Consider the following 19,224-nt stretch of genomic DNA (forward strand, 5'->3'; position numbering starts at 1 on the left):
AATTTGAAGAAAGGATGAAGAAAACAGAAAAACTGTGAAAGGAACAAAGGGGGATCTGAAAAACTTTGCAGAGATAAGAGACACATAGTCCTGACATATACAGGACTGTTGACAAAAGAGACCCCAAAGCAGAACAGGGGTACAGCTAGCCCACAGCTGCTTGTAATCACCTGCCTCTTGGGTGACGAACTTGTCCGTGATCTTGGTTCCAGCCACCTCTGTGAACCATCACCATGAGTAGAGGTTGTGGTGCTTTCAGGGGCAGGTATGCTGAAGTCCTTGAGCTGTACCTGTCCTTCCTAGGCTGTCCATCAAGGGCTTTTCACGGACCTGTCAAACAGTACTTCTTGTCCGCTGTAGTATTTTGTAATTAACAGTTGCAGTTAATGCTAGGTTGTGGTTCTTCAGTGGCTGGTCCTCACCATGTTTTTGGTTCCAAAGTACAACTTCTTAATCACTGTCATGGAATGAATCATCTCATTGATGGTTCAACATCACTGAAGTTCCTTCATGCAAGTTGCTATGCTCTAACAAGTATTATCTAACTTCAGGTGTAATTTGAAGGGAGACTGAAGCAGAAATATGCTTGTTGTAAAGGAACAACTGTGTAATACGTTCAAGAAATTTGAATACCTCTTGGAGGCCTGAAATTTTATTGGAAAGTTAATGACTGTTGATTTTTATCCCCCCTTGGAAACTCTGAAGCTAATGAAAAGTAACGCACTTCTAAATTGTTTTCCAGTTCACAAAACTCTTCCTGTCATCACCTTATCCAAAAGCTACGAGCTTCTCAAAGAAGGGGAAGAATTTGAAGTTACATGCATAATCACAGATGTGGATAGCAGTGTACAAGCTAGTTGGATTTCTCACAAAAATGGGGTGAGTTCATTTAATTGTATCACGTCTGCCTCAGCACAGTACACAAACTCTCTGTAGACATTCATGTGCTTGTCTTGGATACCTGATCCTTTATCGCTTTGGATTTGATGTATTTCCAAAGGTAATGCATCCCACAGACTGGTGAGGGGCCAGCAATAGCTGTCCCGTGCCCATGCGGATCGCTGGGAGGAAAAGCATCTGCACGGGCTTCTCTTCCTAAACAGAAATTAAAGTTTGTCTCTTCAGTGTGAAATTTAGGTGACTTCTGTTGGGCTGCCTAAATACGGAAGCACGGAGTGCCTACACATCACATTGCAATCAATGGGAGCTGCAAATATCAACACATGGACTGCAAATTACATATTCTAGTCGTTATCATTAACAGTAAAATACCTGCTAATTAGCATGGGATTGTGTGTGACAGGAATAGTAGTAAGCATTCGCAGGAATGATTAATTCATTTAAATTACATGGTGTGCCTCACTAACTGAGGAAGTTCTGAAAAATGAACCAGTGAACTGGCTTCTGTCTGTAGTGATAGATGAAGTTACTGCCTGGCATCACCAAATTAAATTATTGGCAGGCTAAGTGCTCCAGGAGAGTTCGTTACGGGCAGCACGGCTATTCTGCAGATGAGGGGCAGAGACATCCCCTCCCCTGGTCAGTCAGCGTGCTGCCAGCTCTGCCTTTGAAATGAGCAGCAGGCTCTGGGTTTTTTTAAGGCCACTTCTTGGTCTTCTGGGTATACCTTGAAATTTAAATTAATTAAAAGCCCTTGTGAAGACCTCTTAGTAACTCCTGCCATATATATTCCCGTGCTAATTGGATGGTCTTTTAATGCTAGTGGCAGTGACCAGAATATGTAATTCACAGGCCATGTGTGTAAGGAAAAAAAGGCTTCTGTGATGCTGTGATGTTTGGATAAATCACATCTCCTCAGGCAGATAGTGCACAGGAGGCCCATTCCCTGAGGCTGGGCATAGCATGCTTAGCTAATCCAACAGCTCTGGCAAAGCTGTTCTTGCTAAGTGCTTCCTGCTCCAGAAATCCTACCTCGCAGCTCTGAAGGCTGAGGAGGTCTAAGTGACATGAAGGCGGTGTGGGACATGCAGATGGGGTTTTTGGTCCTGTGCCAAGGTCAACTGCAAGTCCTTCATCTGAGAAACTTCATTTCTTCTCTCGTTTCCCTTCCCTTTTCTTTGTTAGAGTGTGATGAAATTAGGGCCTTCCCTTAAGTTTTTGTGCTTTACCACTTTTCAGTTTATGAGTAAAAGCCACGAGGAAAATATTTTTGACCAAATAAGTTTGACCTTTCTGTCCTTTCTGATAGATAGCAGGGGATGCTATCTTTTAAATACTGACTATCAAATTAAATTTTGTACTGAAATAGAATACATAAAATCATGTTTAAATAGATGCAGGATTACATTTTGTCCTGAATAGGTGAGAGGAAAAAAACCCAAAACTTCAGTCCTTGCATGACTGAAGTTATCACCACTTTTGAAAATTAGACGACTTGTTATAAGCAAGCACATCCATAAAAAACAAACTTCTATTTGCGATTATTATAGCTCAAGAGGAATCAAAATTGTGTTGAGAAGATGAGATTTATCTAGAAGCTCTTGGAACCTTCAAGAAGTGAAATCATTCTACTAGAAAATCGTAACAAGTCCAGGCCTGCATTTGGATTAATCAATGTGAATTTAACAGTCTTTCCAACCACACCAAGCATTCTCACAGAAACTGAAGTCAATATCTCAAAGCATTTATTTTTTCTGTGCATACATAGGCATAGAGTCATGATATACTTAGTGCTTTGAAAAGAGAATGAAGTTTCCAGTTGCCTTCAAGATTAATAAATCTAGATTGCTATAGACCAGGAATCAGAGCAGGTACCAGAGGAAGGATGCCATGTAAAACCTGCTGCCAGCAGGTCTCTCTGCAGTATGTCTGCAATCAGGACTTGCTGTGGACTTGGGACATAGAGCAACCCAGTTTAAAATGAAGTTCCAGCACCATAAATTTTCACTGGGAAGCACTGCAACCATTAGAGAGTTCAGTGATTTTTAGGCACCACTTCAGTGGTCAACCACACTGCAGAGTTGCAATGACTTTTTACAATAGCTGCAGCTTCTGAGCAGTAGGAAAGTCAGGACGCGGTGATCATTTTGTATCAAGCCCTACAACTGGAAACGTTAGTGCAAATAAAAACTTCTGTTGGTTCCTTACCTTTATCAGCATTAAAAATTTAGCCAGAGCGAGCTGAGTTTGACCTTGGGCACAACAGCCTTTTCTTCATACGATTGAAACATTTGAAGGAATTAGATTCAGCTTTGTGGCTAGGCCTGGTCTCTCCCATTTGGCTCTCTTGGGGCAGGTGAACAGACAGACAGACACATGTACACGGACAGACACACACTCTCTTGCCTTACAGTGGAGCTTGAGGAGGAAAAACATGAAGAATAAGAGGATGGGATAGGACTTAGGAGAGGACATTATCTCCCAAAGACAACTGATCACACACTTGTTTTGCATGGAGAGATTCTAGTGACAGGTTTGTCATGCTGGCTTATTATTCCGGTTTAAAGTGATGAATATTAATATAGCAAAGTTATAATTACTTCTATTTTTAATTTATCTAGGAAAGATGCTGCATACACAGTGTTTTAGATGTTAATTGTTTTTTACCAACAGATTGTTACAAGCAAAAGCAGAAATTTGGGTGATTATGGATACGAAAGGAAATTAACATTGAACATTCGTTCAGTGGGAGTTAATGATTCTGGAGAATTCACATGCCAAGCAGAAAACCCTTTCGGAAAAACCAATGCCACAGTAACCTTGAAAGCACTAGGTAAGTAGTTCTCGTAGGAATCTTAACATTTCTAAGAGCGGGATGTGGAAAGTGAGAACACTGGAGAGCCTTCCCTTCCATCTCTTTCCTTTCCCCAAATCTCAATGAGTGAAGTTGCTTTATTAAAAGGTTATTGCTGACTGGTACCATATGGGATAGCTCAGGAAGTGTTGTGGTGTGTATGACTACTTTAATTTCTATAACCCTTTGCACGTTATTAGAATGTGATATTAGAACAATCACCTAACAGTGTTTCCATCTCTCTGGTTTGTCTCATCCTTCCTGGTTTAATTTTAAATTTAATCCAGTCTTAATGAAGCAAGTAATTTACCTTTGCCTGGTACTATCCCTACACTTAAGTAATTTGGCAGCACAAGCGCAAAGCGTATCTTTAATACCTGCCTTCCAAGCACAGGAAATTTTGCTGACATTGGCATGTCAGTGTTTTTTACGTAGACACTATATATGTACCTCTATTTAAAATAATGCTGTGAGGAACATTGAAGTGTGCATAGACAGCATGAAATTGTTCCGGAGCTCACCCCCCTGTTAAACTTACTATCCAGCACTTCCACAGGTTTTTGAATCCTGTCCCTTAACAGTGAGTGAACTGCCTCCGTCCTCTTGTTTAATAACAGACTCGCTTAGAGTCTCCTGTATATTAACTTGGGTGACACACAGTGCCTTTTGAACTTTAAAGCTGCTGAAACCTGCTCATTTGATAAATGAAGGACAATTAAGGACATTCATATAGTTAATAAGATAATTCTGGAGAAGTTTGTGTAGTTGGCTACAACCGTTTCAGTTCTTTACCGTTCAAGGGTGAGGTAACTGAGGGAAGTGTAGCCTTGGATCCTTTTTCCTTTTCAAATCTTGTTTTCTGCTGCACAGGTACTCCTGCAGCATTGCTTGTTTTGCTTTCCCTGGTAACTTAAAGAAAAAGGAAGTGTTTGACCTATGCAGGTCAGATTTTCAGCAGAGTGGCAGAGGTTTGAGTGCCCTTAACCTTGCATTCAAGGGAGTAGGGCTCATAACCCCCTCCTTTTTTTTACAGGAGAGACTAAATTCATATGTAAAAGAGTGAATCAGTGTGAAGTATGAAAGAAAATCTTTTCCCCAAGGAAAACAGTATGAAAGCTTTTATTATAAGAGGAGGGAAGTTCTTAATGACAGAAATTCTTAGGACTACTACATATGCAAATGTGGCTTTAAAAAGGATTGACTTTGGAAGGTCTGGAGACTAAAATAAAGCACAGCATTATGAAAAATAGACAATAAAGTAACAGGTTTGTATTTAGTAAAGTGCAAAGTTTGTATTTAATAAAAAATGCTAGAGAAAAGCTGAAATCTTTCTTTTTCGAGATACGTTTTCTCCCCAACCTCTCAAATTTGACTTAAAATAAATTCTGTTTCCTGCATGCCTTTCACCATTCATTGTCAAACTGACTGTATTTTCCTGAACTGTGCCAGCTCCCAGGGTCCTGGGAAGTGGTGTATGACATGTACTGGAGAGATCCTGGGATTATATCAGATCCTAAATCAATGTTGCTTTAATGTTAGCCAAAAGGTTTACAAGAAAAAATGAGTATTTTTTGTAAATTTCCTAACTACTTTTTAAAACAGTTTATCTAACTGTAAACAGTTTCTAGAACTGTATTTCAGGGACTGGTAGCAGAATCATAAAATTTTATTTACAAGTTCTTGGGTCTGATTTTGAATCTAGGCTGCATAGGGGTTCCTGTGTTTATACAGAAAATAGAAAAAAGCTCTGCAAAGGAACTAAAAATCTTCAGTTTCCAGATTTAAAACCATTTTCTCTTTTCTAATGATGGAGAGCATTTTAGAGTGTACCTGCCTCCTGTGAGTTTACTTCATCCTTTCTTCTCCAAAGCATCTGTCAAGTGCTCTGGCAGCTCCATATGCTTTCACCAAGCCCCACTGGCTCTGGTTTTCCCAAGCTCAGGTGCCCAGCTGGCCACAGCAGTTTGATTACTAGAAAGTGGGAAGAAGCAGAGATCGGAGATTGACTTTTGGTCTAAATTCAAGCTCTCTCAGTAAATGTGTTTCCTTGTAATTGCAATCTGCCTGTCAAACCGATAATTCCCATATGAATTTGTGTAATAGGACTGAAAAATTTGTCTTTTCAAAGTGAATAATCCTGAAGCTGATGAGTTTATTAATGAAATTAAAACCACTGCAGTAAGGATACTGCTCCACATGATATTTTGGAAAGGAACTGCACAATGATAAATACAATCTGCCAAATAAAAGATTAAGACCCAGCAGTAGATGAACAGAAATGCCTTAGTTTTAAGACAGTTGGTATCCAGGCCTGTGGACTTAGCACATTTTTCTCTAATTACAGTTTTTAATGGCTTCATTTGTAATGTCATTCTTAATTACACTTGACAAAGAAACCTTAAATACTCTAGTATATTGTCATAAATGATCAATTTATCTTGCTTTTTTCGTAGTGTTTCTTTTGTACCAGCCAGTTAGCGACTCTGATTTTTAGAAAAATATAAATACTTGAGTAGAATCAAACATGTGCTTGCATTTTTCCAAAAGCAAATCAAGGGTATTTATCACCAGAAGATGGAATTATTTCTGTTAAGGCACTTAAGGCTGCTTTAAGTCCTGTGCCTCATTGCTATATATATAGCTAGTGGCCTTGGTTTTGGCAGGTGAGAGCTCAAGTTCTGCTTTGTAGATAAGGTTTCCTGTTTCACAGTTGGATGTTTGATCACTGATCTTGAAGTAGTCTAACTGTGGTTAGAGTACTGACAGTGTTCTAAATGGTTCTGAAATTGTTTTTCTTCTCTTCTTATGGTCATCAGCTAAAGGATTTGTCCGTTTGTTTGCAACAATGAATACCACAATAGATATAAATGCAGGACAAAATGGAAATTTAACAGTTGAATATGAGGCATATCCAAAACCGAAGGAAGAAGTCTGGATGTACATGAACGAAACGTTACAGAATTCATCAGACCATTATGTCAAGTTCAAGACTGTGGGCAATAACAGGTAATATAAATGACTGTAAGTGCTATTGATTTCACTCTGGAACTAGAGTGTGCTCTGGAAAGAGGAAAGTGGAGATGGCGAGAAAATTGTGATTATAAAACACCTTGTAGTACACGTGGCTTACCACGGTAATGTGGTACTTGGTTGCTGGCTGGGATTAAACCACGACACACGTGTGTCCTGGGTTATGTATCTGGGTTCCCTGCTCAGTGAGAAAAGGAGCAGGTGGTGGTGCGTGCTCAGGGTCTGAGCCTGGTGCTGAGCTGTCACTTGGGCACACATCTGGATGTTAGAAGTGGCAAAACCTTTGGACGCTGTAGTGCAAGGGCAGTCGTAATGCAGAAGTGTCTGCATGGACAGTGTGTGCAGAAGAAGACTGTGCGCTAGTAAGTCACACAGCTTCCATGTAGCAGTTGCCTGTTCACCGCAAGTTGTGAGCATCAGTAATGCTTAATTTTTCTTTACAGTTATACAAGTGAACTTCACCTTACCCGATTAAAAGGAACAGAAGGAGGCATTTACACATTTTTTGTGTCCAATTCTGATGCCAGCTCCTCTGTAACATTTAATGTCTATGTGAAAAGTAAGTAAAGTGAACAGTTTGAAATATTTCATTATCACAGTCATTGTATTTTATACAACATAATGTATGCACAAGATGTCACAGTGTGGTTCAGCATATGAGAGGCTTTCTGAGGTGAAGCACATGCTGGAAAACTATTTAAAAGTCAAGATACAAAAGTACAGAGTACTTACACAAATCGACCTACTATCCAGCGTGACCTTACATTGTACTGAACATATTCCAGAGGTTACCAGCTAGGTGCTTTATCCAGGAAAAAAACTGTAGCACCTGGAAACACAATCTCAAAAATAACCATGTATCATAAACCTTTGATAATTTGAGGTGAAGCAGGATATACAGGGTTATAGTTGGCATTTTTGACAGCCAAGTTAAGCTATTAACTGTCTTTAGTTTGTTTGAGTTGGATGTAGAGTTTGAAAGTTTGTCAGGAGAATTATTCACTTGTGCCTTTGGCATCTAAATACCTCTGTATAATAATATAGATCACCATTGTTTTAGAGAAATTTGCATAACTTTCCAAATACTTGTGCTGTTATCTTTGGGACATGCTTGTTAAAAAAGAGCACTGGTCTCAGTTCCAAACAGCGTTCTTCAGGACAAAAGCTAAACTTCAAAATGAATTCAATGAAACCTTCAGGAAATCCTGTCCTTCTTAGAAGAGCCATCCTATTAGAGCATTTCATACTCTCAGCAGACAGATATTGGCAGCTACTAAAGGCCATGCTTAAGGAAAATTAAGCCAGGAGGGAACTGCTGGCAAGCTGGAGAAACTAAGGTGTGGTAGACTATGATGCCTTCAAGCCCAGCAGGAGGAACTGTATAGAAAGTAAGTAAATGTGCTGCGAATACAGTTATGTGTGCTGCTCTGTTTTAGCAGCAATGTGTCCTTTTCCAGGCATAGGTTTATGCAGAGGACTGTTGAGACAAATGCACAAAATCCTAGATATTAATTTCTGAATTCTCATTTATCACTGAAGTTCAGCATTTGTAGTGTCACGATTAGCAATGCCATACTTTGGGTCTAGAAATGTCTTCTTGGGCTCCTTTCAGAACACGGCATTTCTTCCTTTATCTGTGAATGTTGTCATTTGTATTCTTGTGCCTTTTTCGTTTCCTAGCTGTGATTTCTGAGGTGAAGCCCCTGGTGACCTCAGATGTCCTTTGTCTCTGTGGATGAGTGTGGTTTACTGTCACGAGGGATAATTCTACTATTTTACAGATGAGCAGAGCAAATTGTTGAGCCAGAAGTTTAATTTCTGGGAAGCAATGGAAGAAATTGCAGGTTGCCAGTGGAACTGTCAGTTCACATGAGCGTCAGTTCACTGGATGATGTTTTCTGACTTGCAGCATCATACGTGTGCTTGGAGCAAGGGGCTGTTCATGGTCCTCCCAGCTCTCCCAGGCTCTGCAGGCTGCTTGGGAGCAGTCTAGGCAGAAGAACTAAAACCAAAAAACAACCCACAATTTTGTCACCATCAGGTGTCAGTTCTTGGTGCAGAGCTCCATGTTGCCACTTCTGAGAAACATGCTACTTGATAAAAGCTGAAAACCCATGTGGATCATGGTTGGGAAACCAGACTAGGAAGAGCATGGTGAAGCAGGATGGCCAAGGCAAGAGGGAGCATAGACAGTTTAGTTCTTAATGGCTTATCCATACAACCAGTAGTGTTCAAGTCTTCTTTCCTCTTGCTTCAACTAGTGGTCTTGTAAGTAGTAAAATCAGTCTTGGGATGCAATGAGGGCACTTAGGCAGTCTCATAAAGCTCACATTACCATGCACTGTGGCCTTGGGTTGACTGCAGCCATTGCCCAAGCATGACACACTTGACTCAAAAAGCGTTTCTTTTGGCATTTTGACTAAGCTCCTGCAAATATATTTTTGTTTTGAAAAGAGGAGATGAAATAGATTGATCCTTCTAGGGGTTTGTTTTTAAGACAAATAACCTGTTTTCAGTGGCTTGTAAAATGCTCATCATTCAGGTATGAAACACAAACTGCATGACAACATACCATATTATTTGACATAGCAGAGTAACTGCCAAAGGTGAGTCATGCGTGGGTGGGCAGATCCTGATCTAATGGTGTGTCCTGACCTGACATTGTCGTCAGCAAGGATTTTGCATAAATTGCTGGGATGTAGCTCGTGATGTTTACACGTCTGGCTTGGGCAAGTAATCAGCAGAAAGTAATCAAACAGGTAAAACAGGATTCATAATCAGGAGAATGTCTTCACATAAACAAAAATCAATGCTGAAGCATTTGCTGAAAGGCTTCATGTACAGAAGACCCAGTGCAGAAATACTTGCCTTGGATTTGAACATTTAGCAATTGCATATGCTAATCTGAAACAATACTAAATTGCTTTAAAAAAAAAAGTAGTAGAAATTCATAGTAAATGTGACATAAAGTAAGTAAGGAAGGAGCTCTGAAATTAGGAGGCAAAAAGAAAATTACAACTTGACAAGCAGCATGCTGAACTGAGTTACAATTAAGAAATTGTAGAAATCTCCAGAGTGGCAAGGTACAGTGCGTATAGCAATTAGTAGAGGAATCTTTCAGGTAGTATCTGAGTTTAGTGCAAAATAATTTCTGGGTTTAATTATAGTCAACAAAATATTATCTATGCGGTTGGGGCTCATGCTGCAAAGAGAAAACTGGTCGTGGTGTTATAGATCACATGAAGCCAAGCTCAGTGGTTTTCCTGTCATTAGACTATGCAGTAAACAAATGAGGAGTCACTGTGATGTTATGAAAAGATTTGTTCCAACCCAGAAAACGTAGCTTCAGGAGGAGGTCCCTCTCTCTTTGACTGCGCTAACAGACAATACCTATTAAGTGTTACTTTGTAGACATACACTTTGTTAACAATGAAGAAAAGGAAATTGGTAATAGAAAGCAATTAAATGCACATTGTTATTGTACAGAGCGTTGAATTAAAATAGGACTGAACTCTTATAAATCATATTTGATATATTCAGAATCCACATTAATAAAAGCTGAAAAGCTGTTAATAAACGTAGTGAAATTAGAAGTTTTAAGACATCTGATGACTGATTATGGAAGGCAATATGCAATATCCCAAGCAGTGTAATGAAACATTAAATATTTAAAGGGTTAAAGCCAAAACAGCAAACAAAGTCTAGTCATTAAGAGCCTGTCTGATACCAGGGGTAATTAGGAAGTGAAAGTTATAAAATCTAGCACAGTAAAATCTCTTTTAAAAAGAAGATGCTCAGTGACAACTTGGCATCTGTTTGCAAAACTCATTCTGTCTTTGCTCCAGCATCACCTGGAGCACCTACGCTGGTGGGTGAGGAAGATGCTCTGGATGCCAGAAAAGGGGTACAGGTGCTGACACATGTGGGTGGCCTGAGCCGGCAAACAGGGACCAGGGGCACAGTGACCAGGCACGGCAGTAGCAGCCACCTCAGTCCCCTTGGGTACTGGCTGAGGGGGGGCTCTTTGCTGCCGCAAGTGAAACACACCCAATTGAAACGCATCCCTTAACTTCTCTGAGCCAGGGAGGCTTGGGAGCCCTCCATGCTGGTGGGGGGAGGCTGTTCGGGCCAAAGCACTTCATCAGGCATATCACTGGTAGAGCTGCTCTCCGGTCAGCTGTTCTTATGCTGCTGCAGCTCTGCTTCTCATGGCCCCAGGGCCGGACCACTCTGCCCAGGCTGCTGGATGCGTTAACCCTGCGCAGCCTGTTGTCACCCTCCGTTGCTGCAGGGTGGACTTGTGGCCATGCAGACAGCTTTTATTGCACGAGGTTTTTACTAACGTGGACATTTTTGTTTCATCACTCAAAGTCAGAAGATGGTAGATGCAGCCCAACTCTGGCACGATATTTTTTCTGGGGCTTAATGTTCATATTCCTCTTATATTTGACTTTTCATTTCTCTCATTTCTTGAGTTACACTGTGTTGTAATGTTGCCTAAAAAATTGCATACACCTAAACAAATTGCACAAGGGTAGTAGATTAGCGAATTACAATTTTGCAATCCAACCATTTTGATACGAGTTTTGAAATGTGAGTTATGTGTATTCCATGAACACTGAGGCTGAGTGAGATGCTGTGTGCTCTCAAAAAGTTCCTCACCAAATGAGTAATGCTGAAAATCCATCTCAACATTTTGCAACAATGTTTGGTTCTTGGTCATTTGCATAAAACACAACATGCGGATTTAGAAATGAAAGAACATTTGGTTCCTGTAGCGTGAGTCATGAGGAGATGCTATGTGATTGAGAATATACGTGTGCTTTATTGCCTCTAATTTAATCAGCAAGTAGAATATTCATTAAAAACTAACACTGTGCAGTCTTTGTACGTGGATTTTATCTGAAATACATCTGCATTTTCCCACTGTAGTCTATGTAGCTTCACTGCTTTCTAGAATATTAGAAGTTCATTTTACATTTCTGTAAAGTATTAACTGATGATGAACTCTTAACTTGTACCTGTCAGGTGAGCAGCATCATTGGCAGTATAGTATGGTTTTTCCATTAACTTATTTTTGGGTGATTTTGCAAGGAATCTAAGGTAGTTATGGGAAATAAGGCGTCTAATTCAAGTTTCACCAAGAAAACCATCTTGCTGTGTTGGTGGTACCCTTGTTTGAAGCCTATGACATTACACTTATGACTGTAAAGTCTGTCTGATTGCTCTGGTTTCCTGCCATACCTGAAACAGTAGCTCCTGAACTGACTGCAGGACATGGCAGGAGGCATTGTCTGGCTGGGTTGCTTTCTAAACTACCAAAGCAATCACAAATTATCATTTGGAAAGCTAATATATTCAGCCAAATATTAGCTTCCTCTATGTGCAATGTTTCAGAGAGTCAGACAGTCGGGCGTTTCAGTAGCAGTATCATAGAGAGACATATGTCCTCTGTGGGGATGGGGAGGTCTGCACTGGTTGCCTTGCACTGTAGTTCCTTTTCTGGCTGCGGTGGTAATACTTAATACGCAGGGCAGATGTAAGAGGGATGTGGTTTGACAGATTTAGTATGCTTATAACTGTGAAGAAACTGTCCTTTTTAGAGGCACATAAAGTCACGCTGTGCAGGGATGAGAACTGCAGTGTTGTTCCAAACACACACTTCTTTGGGTTATCTAAGCTTTGCTGGTTTAGGATCTTCCATCAAACCAAATACTTGGTGAAGGTAAGGTATTCTTCTGAAATCCAGCCCAAGCATACAGTGTAAGAACTGATATTTTCACAGATGGTCAGTGCTAGCAGGACACCATTTCAGACCCCGAGACCCTTGAACATGCAAAGCTCTGTTCACCTGAGGAGTTCGACAGACGATGATGCGCATAAATTGCTGGGGTGAAGAGCAAATGGGAGTGCAAATTCTGTGTTCCCCTGATGTGTGACTCTCATTTTTGTTTATTGCAGCAAAACCGGAGATTCTCACTCTGGATATACTTAGCAATGGTATTCTCCAGTGTGTAGCAGCTGGATTCCCAGCCCCTACCATATACTGGTATTTTTGCCCAGGAACTGAGCAGAGGTGAGTTAAGTTAACCAGTGTCTCCAAAGGTTATTCTAGATACAATACACCCAATTTATAATTAAAAATTAAGAACATAAAATGACTCGGTAACAGTTATGTTCAAATGTTGCATCACTGTTTTCATAATTTTTGTCATTGCATTATTTGCAGTCGTTTGCGGGAAGGCAGGGGTATGTTTCATTATTCCCCTTTGCATTCCATCCTTGAAAGGGGAATAACCAGCATTTTCTGCTGCGGAAAAGTAAAAGCCAAACTTTGTCTCTGCTGCAGGCTCGCTAAGGTTTATATTGATTTGCCCCCAGATGACACACATTCTGTATGCAATTTCACAGAGTGACAGATAGAGAATCACTTGTGAATATGGCTGTTATCTTTTGTTTTATTGTGTAATGATATAATTTTTCAAGACATAAAGTAATTAGATTTCTATTCACATGAAGCATATGACAAGTAAACAAGTCCAGAGTTGTTATGAATAAAACCTGATGTCTAGTTACCATGTTTCTAAAACAATTGTAGAGTTTCACTGTGAAGTGAGCATCTGTGGAGCATGTTTAAAGGTTTTGGTTGACTTCCACCGTGGTTGTAGATCTTGTACTAGCAAGTCATGGGTCTCCCACCTGCATAATTTGTTTTATGCCTGAAACAATTATTATTTCCTTAATCTTTTTTTAAATAGCACTTTTTTTTTATCTTAACTGTGTGCTCATGTAGTAAATATGTGACATATGAAGGGGAGGCAGCATCTTGAGAGAACAGAACTCGCTATTTTCTGGCTGCATATAAGCTTGATGGTGTTGTATGTACATCATGGATTTTTTTGTTAGGGAAAGTTTTCAAGAGTAGGTAATAGACCACAGCTGCTCAAAGCTGAAGTTGGAGATGCAGATTAAATGGTACAAAACCCATAACGAGCTTACAGACCTGTAGGTATCTCTAGCCAAAAGCAAATTCAAAGACCTCATGGTGTCCATTTGGGTCAGGCTTGGTGTACGTATCCATTTCCCCCATTACATTGAAGACAGTGAGATATTGTGAGTAGGCTAAGTTTTGAGGATAGGATCTTCAGATGAACCCCTTTGCAGAGCAGTGTTGTTTAGTTATTTCATGGTCTGGCAGTGATTGTCTGCCTCAACAGCAGGACCTGTCATCCATTCCAGGTAGCAATCCATGGCAGGTAACTGTCAGTATTGTTTCTCCCAGGTGTTTTGATTCACCAACAATATCCCCCATGGATGTCAAAATCAGTTACACAAATTCATCAGTGCCATCATTTGAACGAATCCTGGTTGAAAGCACCATTAACGCCAGCATGTTCAGGAGCACCGGCACCGTGTGTTGCGAGGCTTCCAGCAATGGGGACAGGAGCTCTGCTTTCTTCAACTTTGCTATTAAAGGTAAAGGCTGGAGTGAATGAGACCATAAAACGTGGGTGCCGTTTAGCTCTTTCTGTAAGAGGATTTTAAGTGGTTTACCTTTGCCATAAGAAAGTTTACAGTACTGTGGCTGAGCATATGATAACGCTACTTGTTCTGCCTGTCAAAGCATTGCTTTAATTTTTCAATGAATATTGTGGTATTGTCTCTTTATGGCTCCAGATCTGCAGTGCAGTAGATAGCTGGTTTTCTTCTGTCTGTGCAGCAGAGGGACAACCACTTCTTTACATAGGCTTTTTACAGCATTACACTGGCTTTTCCCCCTCTCTCTCCCTTTTCTTTTCCTGTTGTCTGTTTTGACTATTTAGGCCATCACTTTCAAGGAAAGACTGCATTTTTTTTGCTTTTACAATGTCTCAGGAAAAATGCAGTCCTGAACTTGCCTGGAGCCTAAGGGCTATGCTGTTGTAAAAGAAGTAACAACAACATACTGCAAAAGGGCTTATGAGTTTTGTAGCAGTATTTGTGGGTCTGTGGGGGAAAAAAAAGCACTAGAACATAGATGACTCAAAATGTGTTTGTAAATCTGTGCTCTTCTTTGCAAAATCAAATGTTCTGCTGCTTCTTTTTTTTGTTACACCCAGATATAACATATAAACAAATAAGCCAGATTTGGGGCAGATGGGTTTTACTGGAATGGTATTCCTTTGCTACTTGGCACAACCTCTACTTGTACAGACTGTGCTGTAGACATCATACTGGGAGGGGCAGGAGCAAAAAAGAGAAGGAATTAGGACTTCAGAAGAAAGCTTCTTTCCTGAACCTAACTTGACTGAGATCATGCAAACCCCTTGCCTTAATTGATCTTGGTGTTATGTCTCCTGAATTGATGAAGCAGAGACTCCCAATGCAACAAACTGGATGGTTTCTTTGCCAGCTCTGATCCCCACAGATATACCTGTAGCATATCTGGGAAAGTCAGAACCCCAAACTGTGTTTCACAAGGAAGAACTAAGGAAAGGTTTTCACCTGCATCTTTTTAATACAGTTTTTCTTGTTCAGTATTTAAGCAGAATTTTCTCTTGTTTCTTTCCAGAACAAATCCGTACCCATACCCTTTTCACCCCTTTACTAATCGCATTTGGAGTTGCTGCAGGACTGATGTGCATCATAGTCATGATCCTGGTGTACATATACTTGCAGGTAAAATCAGAAGCCACTCTGCCTGAGTCACGAAAGTGTGTGAGCTGCCTGTGGAGGCTTTGGTAGTGACAGCCGTTCTCTTTCTTTTCCAGAAACCCAAATACGAAGTTCAGTGGAAAGTTGTTGAAGAAATAAATGGAAACAACTATGTTTACATAGACCCAACGCAACTTCCTTATGATCACAAATGGGAATTTCCTAGAAACCGGTTGAGTTTTGGTTAGTTTAGATTTATTTAACTGCATCTGCAAGGTGAAACCTTCAGGTCTCATATGAGACTGGTCAAGCACAGCAGGGCTTTGTCCAAAAGAAGTCCAATAATGCAAATAGTGATAACTGCTCATACTTAACCTTGGGACAAAAGCCAAGCAGGCATATCTACAATAAATTCCTATTCCTTGATATCATAAAATAAAATGTTGAACCCTTCAGGAAGAAGTGCCCTAAGGTGTTACAGAATCTTTTGTTTTGCTTTATTAGGTAAAACCCTTGGTGCTGGAGCTTTTGGAAAAGTTGTTGAAGCCACTGCTTATGGTCTATTTAAATCTGATGCTGCTATGACAGTAGCAGTAAAGATGTTGAAAAGTAAGTTGCTCTAATATACTGTACAATTTTTTCTTGCTTCCTTCTGGTCAGTATGTTACGTACTGAACGTTGTGCTTTTTTTTGCAGCAAGTGCCCATTTAACAGAAAGAGAAGCCTTGATGTCAGAGCTTAAAGTGCTGAGTTACCTTGGAAACCACATTAATATCGTGAATCTGCTTGGAGCTTGCACTATTGGAGGTGGGGTTATCAACAGATTATTGATTATTTCTGTTCCTTTTTTATTGCCAGAAGCAGGAACCTTGTGAAGAAGAAGCCAGCGCTGCTAAGTATAGAAATCTTAAATACATTTCTTGCTTCGGCAGGTTGCAGGTCATCGTGATTATCACCTGTGAATTTCTGAATCTAGATTTTAGGTTTATGCTAAAAGCAGTAATGAGACCACTGTAGCTGGAGTAGGAAGGTTGCTGTTATTCTCTGTCATGTGAACCATTGTGCACTTTCTTCTTGAGAGATGACACAAAATGTACAGCATAAGTTTTTTCCTCAGCCACGCTATTTTTCACAAACAGGAAAAGATATGTGAACTGGTTACTTGTTGGTATCCAAGGTGAAGTCAACAGGCCTGTCTTGTATAGTCTTCCAGCCTTCTGTTTAAACTGTAAATGTATCTGTTAAGGCACCACTGAAGTTACAAATTCTAAGTAGCAGAAAGTTGAGAAAAAGAATTTTCCAAATAAACTATTGCACAACCCAAATGTTTCACAAACTTAATAAGCTGGGGTTTGAACATAGTAAAAGCTATGAAACAGCTGAAGTGTCAATACAGAGTGATGCAGTCCTGTATTTTTAATTTATGTGCATTTTAATATGAAAGATGGTATTGCTTCTTACACAGAGATTTGCACTTTAAGTTTTTGCTTCATTTTTCAAAGAAAAGAAGCTTGTAAAAATTCATAGCTTTAGATGGAGGCAAGATATTTCTCACTTTCACATTTAATGATTTAAAAATAGATGAAATGATTTTGTTTAAGCAGTCGACAAAGTAGACTCACTGGCCTGAAAAAATGTAGCCTCTGTAAGAAAATCCCGCCACAAACACTGCTTTTGCTATTATGAAAGCTAAAATTTTCAACTGCAGAAAAATGGAAATAAACTAGTGAGGTTAGTAAACGGTGGTACATTAGAATAACCTTACAGATGAAATAACACGCTGTGCAATTACATATTCAAGGGCCATAGCTGGAGTCATTCACTCAGAAAACATACATTTGATCTATAAACATCTGTGCTGGAGATGACTTGATTCTCCTTTCCGATTTCATTTTAATATTCTAAGACCTTGTGCAATGTAGTTTTCTGTCGCAGCCGGCTGTTCTGTTTGAATGATTTTTCCTATTACACTGCAGAATATAACACTCTACATCATTTCCAAAACATTACTGAAGGAGTGTGAAGCTCTACTGTAAACAGAAGTGAATCAAAAGGATTAATGTTTGAAGCTTGAATTACTCTTAACATTTGGAACAAATAACTTCCTTCAGGAAGTGAGCAAAATCAAACAGATGTGTCTGGCCAGAAACATTATCACATGAAGAAAGAGAAAAAGACTTATTTGTTTAATTTTTGTACAATGCAATGCTATTGGCGGGGGTGGGGGGGGGAAATTAATTGGGAGCGGCACGGCTTTAGCTGGACCATAGTTGCTGATCTGTGAAAAGGAAGATGCTGGGTTACTTTTCTATAACTTTTCACATCCAGACAGTGCTAGGCAGTGTGATTTTTTAATAGTCCAGCCTGTGCGCTTGGTTGAATGCTATCTTTATTTAAGTTTTTCTACTTTAAAAACAGTGCTTTCTCAACCTCATGTACATCTACAGGTCCCACTCTGGTCATTACAGAATATTGTTGCTATGGTGATCTTTTAAATTTTCTGAGACGGAAACGAGATTCATTTATTTGTCCAAAACATGAAGAACATGCAGAAACAGCAGTTTATGAGAACCTTTTGCGTCAGGCAGAGCCTGCAACGTAAGTATGACCTTCTGAAATGTACTCGTGTTTTTAGAAGATTGGGAAGGAGGAGATGTCAGAGTATTATTAGGGATAAAAGATGTGGAGAAACCTTTCATAACAGCAGACTTTGAAGATTCTTTGCTGTGCAAGGAAACAATTTAATTAAAGAGACGATTTATACAGTGGGTGGTTTATTCTAACAGAGCACGATTGATTGTATATGCACTCTCTGTTTTACTTCTTTATCAAATTTCCTGTAGTTATTTCATGCAATTCCTTGGCTTCAGTTTTTGTATGTGTTTGTGTTTATCGTTCCTGTTAAACATTGGCAATGCTCATTTAGCAGCTTGAATGACAATTCCCCCAGTGTTGGGATGTTAATACTCTGAACTCTCCTAAATTCCTGCCTTCAGAAATGAATTCTTACAAAATCAAACTATCACCTTACAGTATCAGAGGCAAGCTGCCACCGATAGCTCACTAGATTTTATGATGACATGGCCCATGTCACGATTCTGAAATTGCTCTTGTACTTTGTTTTTTTCCAGTTACTTCATCTGTATATTTTTAACTGCTCTGTTTTAGATACCAGTCCAGAGCTCCTTCCAAGTATGTTTCTAAGCAGATTTCCTGCTCACTCCTTCCCTTTGTGAAGTGAGGGAGACATAACTTACCAAAACCTAGAGGCTGTTACAATACCTGCCAATTTTTATTTTTAGTCTATTTATTACCCCAGTGGGACCATTACTTTGTGTTGGCAGACACAAAAGAACGAGGCAGACCCTTAGGAGGTGGTAAAGTCCATTGTCCCAGCAAGACATAGTACTGATGAAGCTGTTTGTGCTGTGGTAATATATGAGTAGCTGGTGATGCCCCAGAGAGCTTGGGACCACTGAGGTGATGAACACAAAGCTGTGATTTGCCATTGGAAGTGTTCCCTCTTTTCAGTGAAGGAATCTCACTGTTTGAGCACATTTTGTAAATTGAGGTATTAATGGTGGAGTATTTACCATAACTCTCATATTAGTATTCACTGTAAAGTTGCAGCTGCTAAGTGTGTCAGATATGTTTCTGGTGGTGACTAAAGATAGTGGTGATCTCATTACTCCTCTCCATGTTAGCTCTGTGGTTGCTTTTATTGTTCATAAACTAAACAGATATTTCAGGCTAAGGAAGGGCTATATATATGAGTTCTAATGGCAATAAAGTGAAAAATGCCAAAA

The 19,224-nt window shown here is 39.8% G+C and overlaps 1 protein-coding gene across 1 annotated transcript in view; it reads left to right on the top strand.

Annotated features, from left to right (window-relative positions):
- Window positions 1–19,224, top strand: part of KIT (KIT proto-oncogene, receptor tyrosine kinase) — a 57,374-nt gene that overhangs the window by 25,566 nt on the left and 12,584 nt on the right. Inside the window, exons 4-14 of the mRNA XM_074866208.1 lie at window positions 743–879; window positions 3,574–3,733; window positions 6,571–6,760; window positions 7,228–7,343; window positions 12,746–12,860; window positions 14,067–14,260; window positions 15,336–15,442; window positions 15,535–15,661; window positions 15,923–16,027; window positions 16,115–16,225; window positions 17,866–18,016. Of these exons, the coding sequence (XP_074722309.1) occupies window positions 743–879; window positions 3,574–3,733; window positions 6,571–6,760; window positions 7,228–7,343; window positions 12,746–12,860; window positions 14,067–14,260; window positions 15,336–15,442; window positions 15,535–15,661; window positions 15,923–16,027; window positions 16,115–16,225; window positions 17,866–18,016 (1,513 nt within the window). The remainder of the gene's footprint in view (window positions 1–742; window positions 880–3,573; window positions 3,734–6,570; window positions 6,761–7,227; window positions 7,344–12,745; window positions 12,861–14,066; window positions 14,261–15,335; window positions 15,443–15,534; window positions 15,662–15,922; window positions 16,028–16,114; window positions 16,226–17,865; window positions 18,017–19,224) is intronic.

The sequence above is a fragment of the Strix uralensis genome, chromosome 4 (genome assembly GCF_047716275.1).
Source record: "Strix uralensis isolate ZFMK-TIS-50842 chromosome 4, bStrUra1, whole genome shotgun sequence".
Lineage (NCBI taxonomy): Eukaryota > Metazoa > Chordata > Aves > Strigiformes > Strigidae > Strix > Strix uralensis.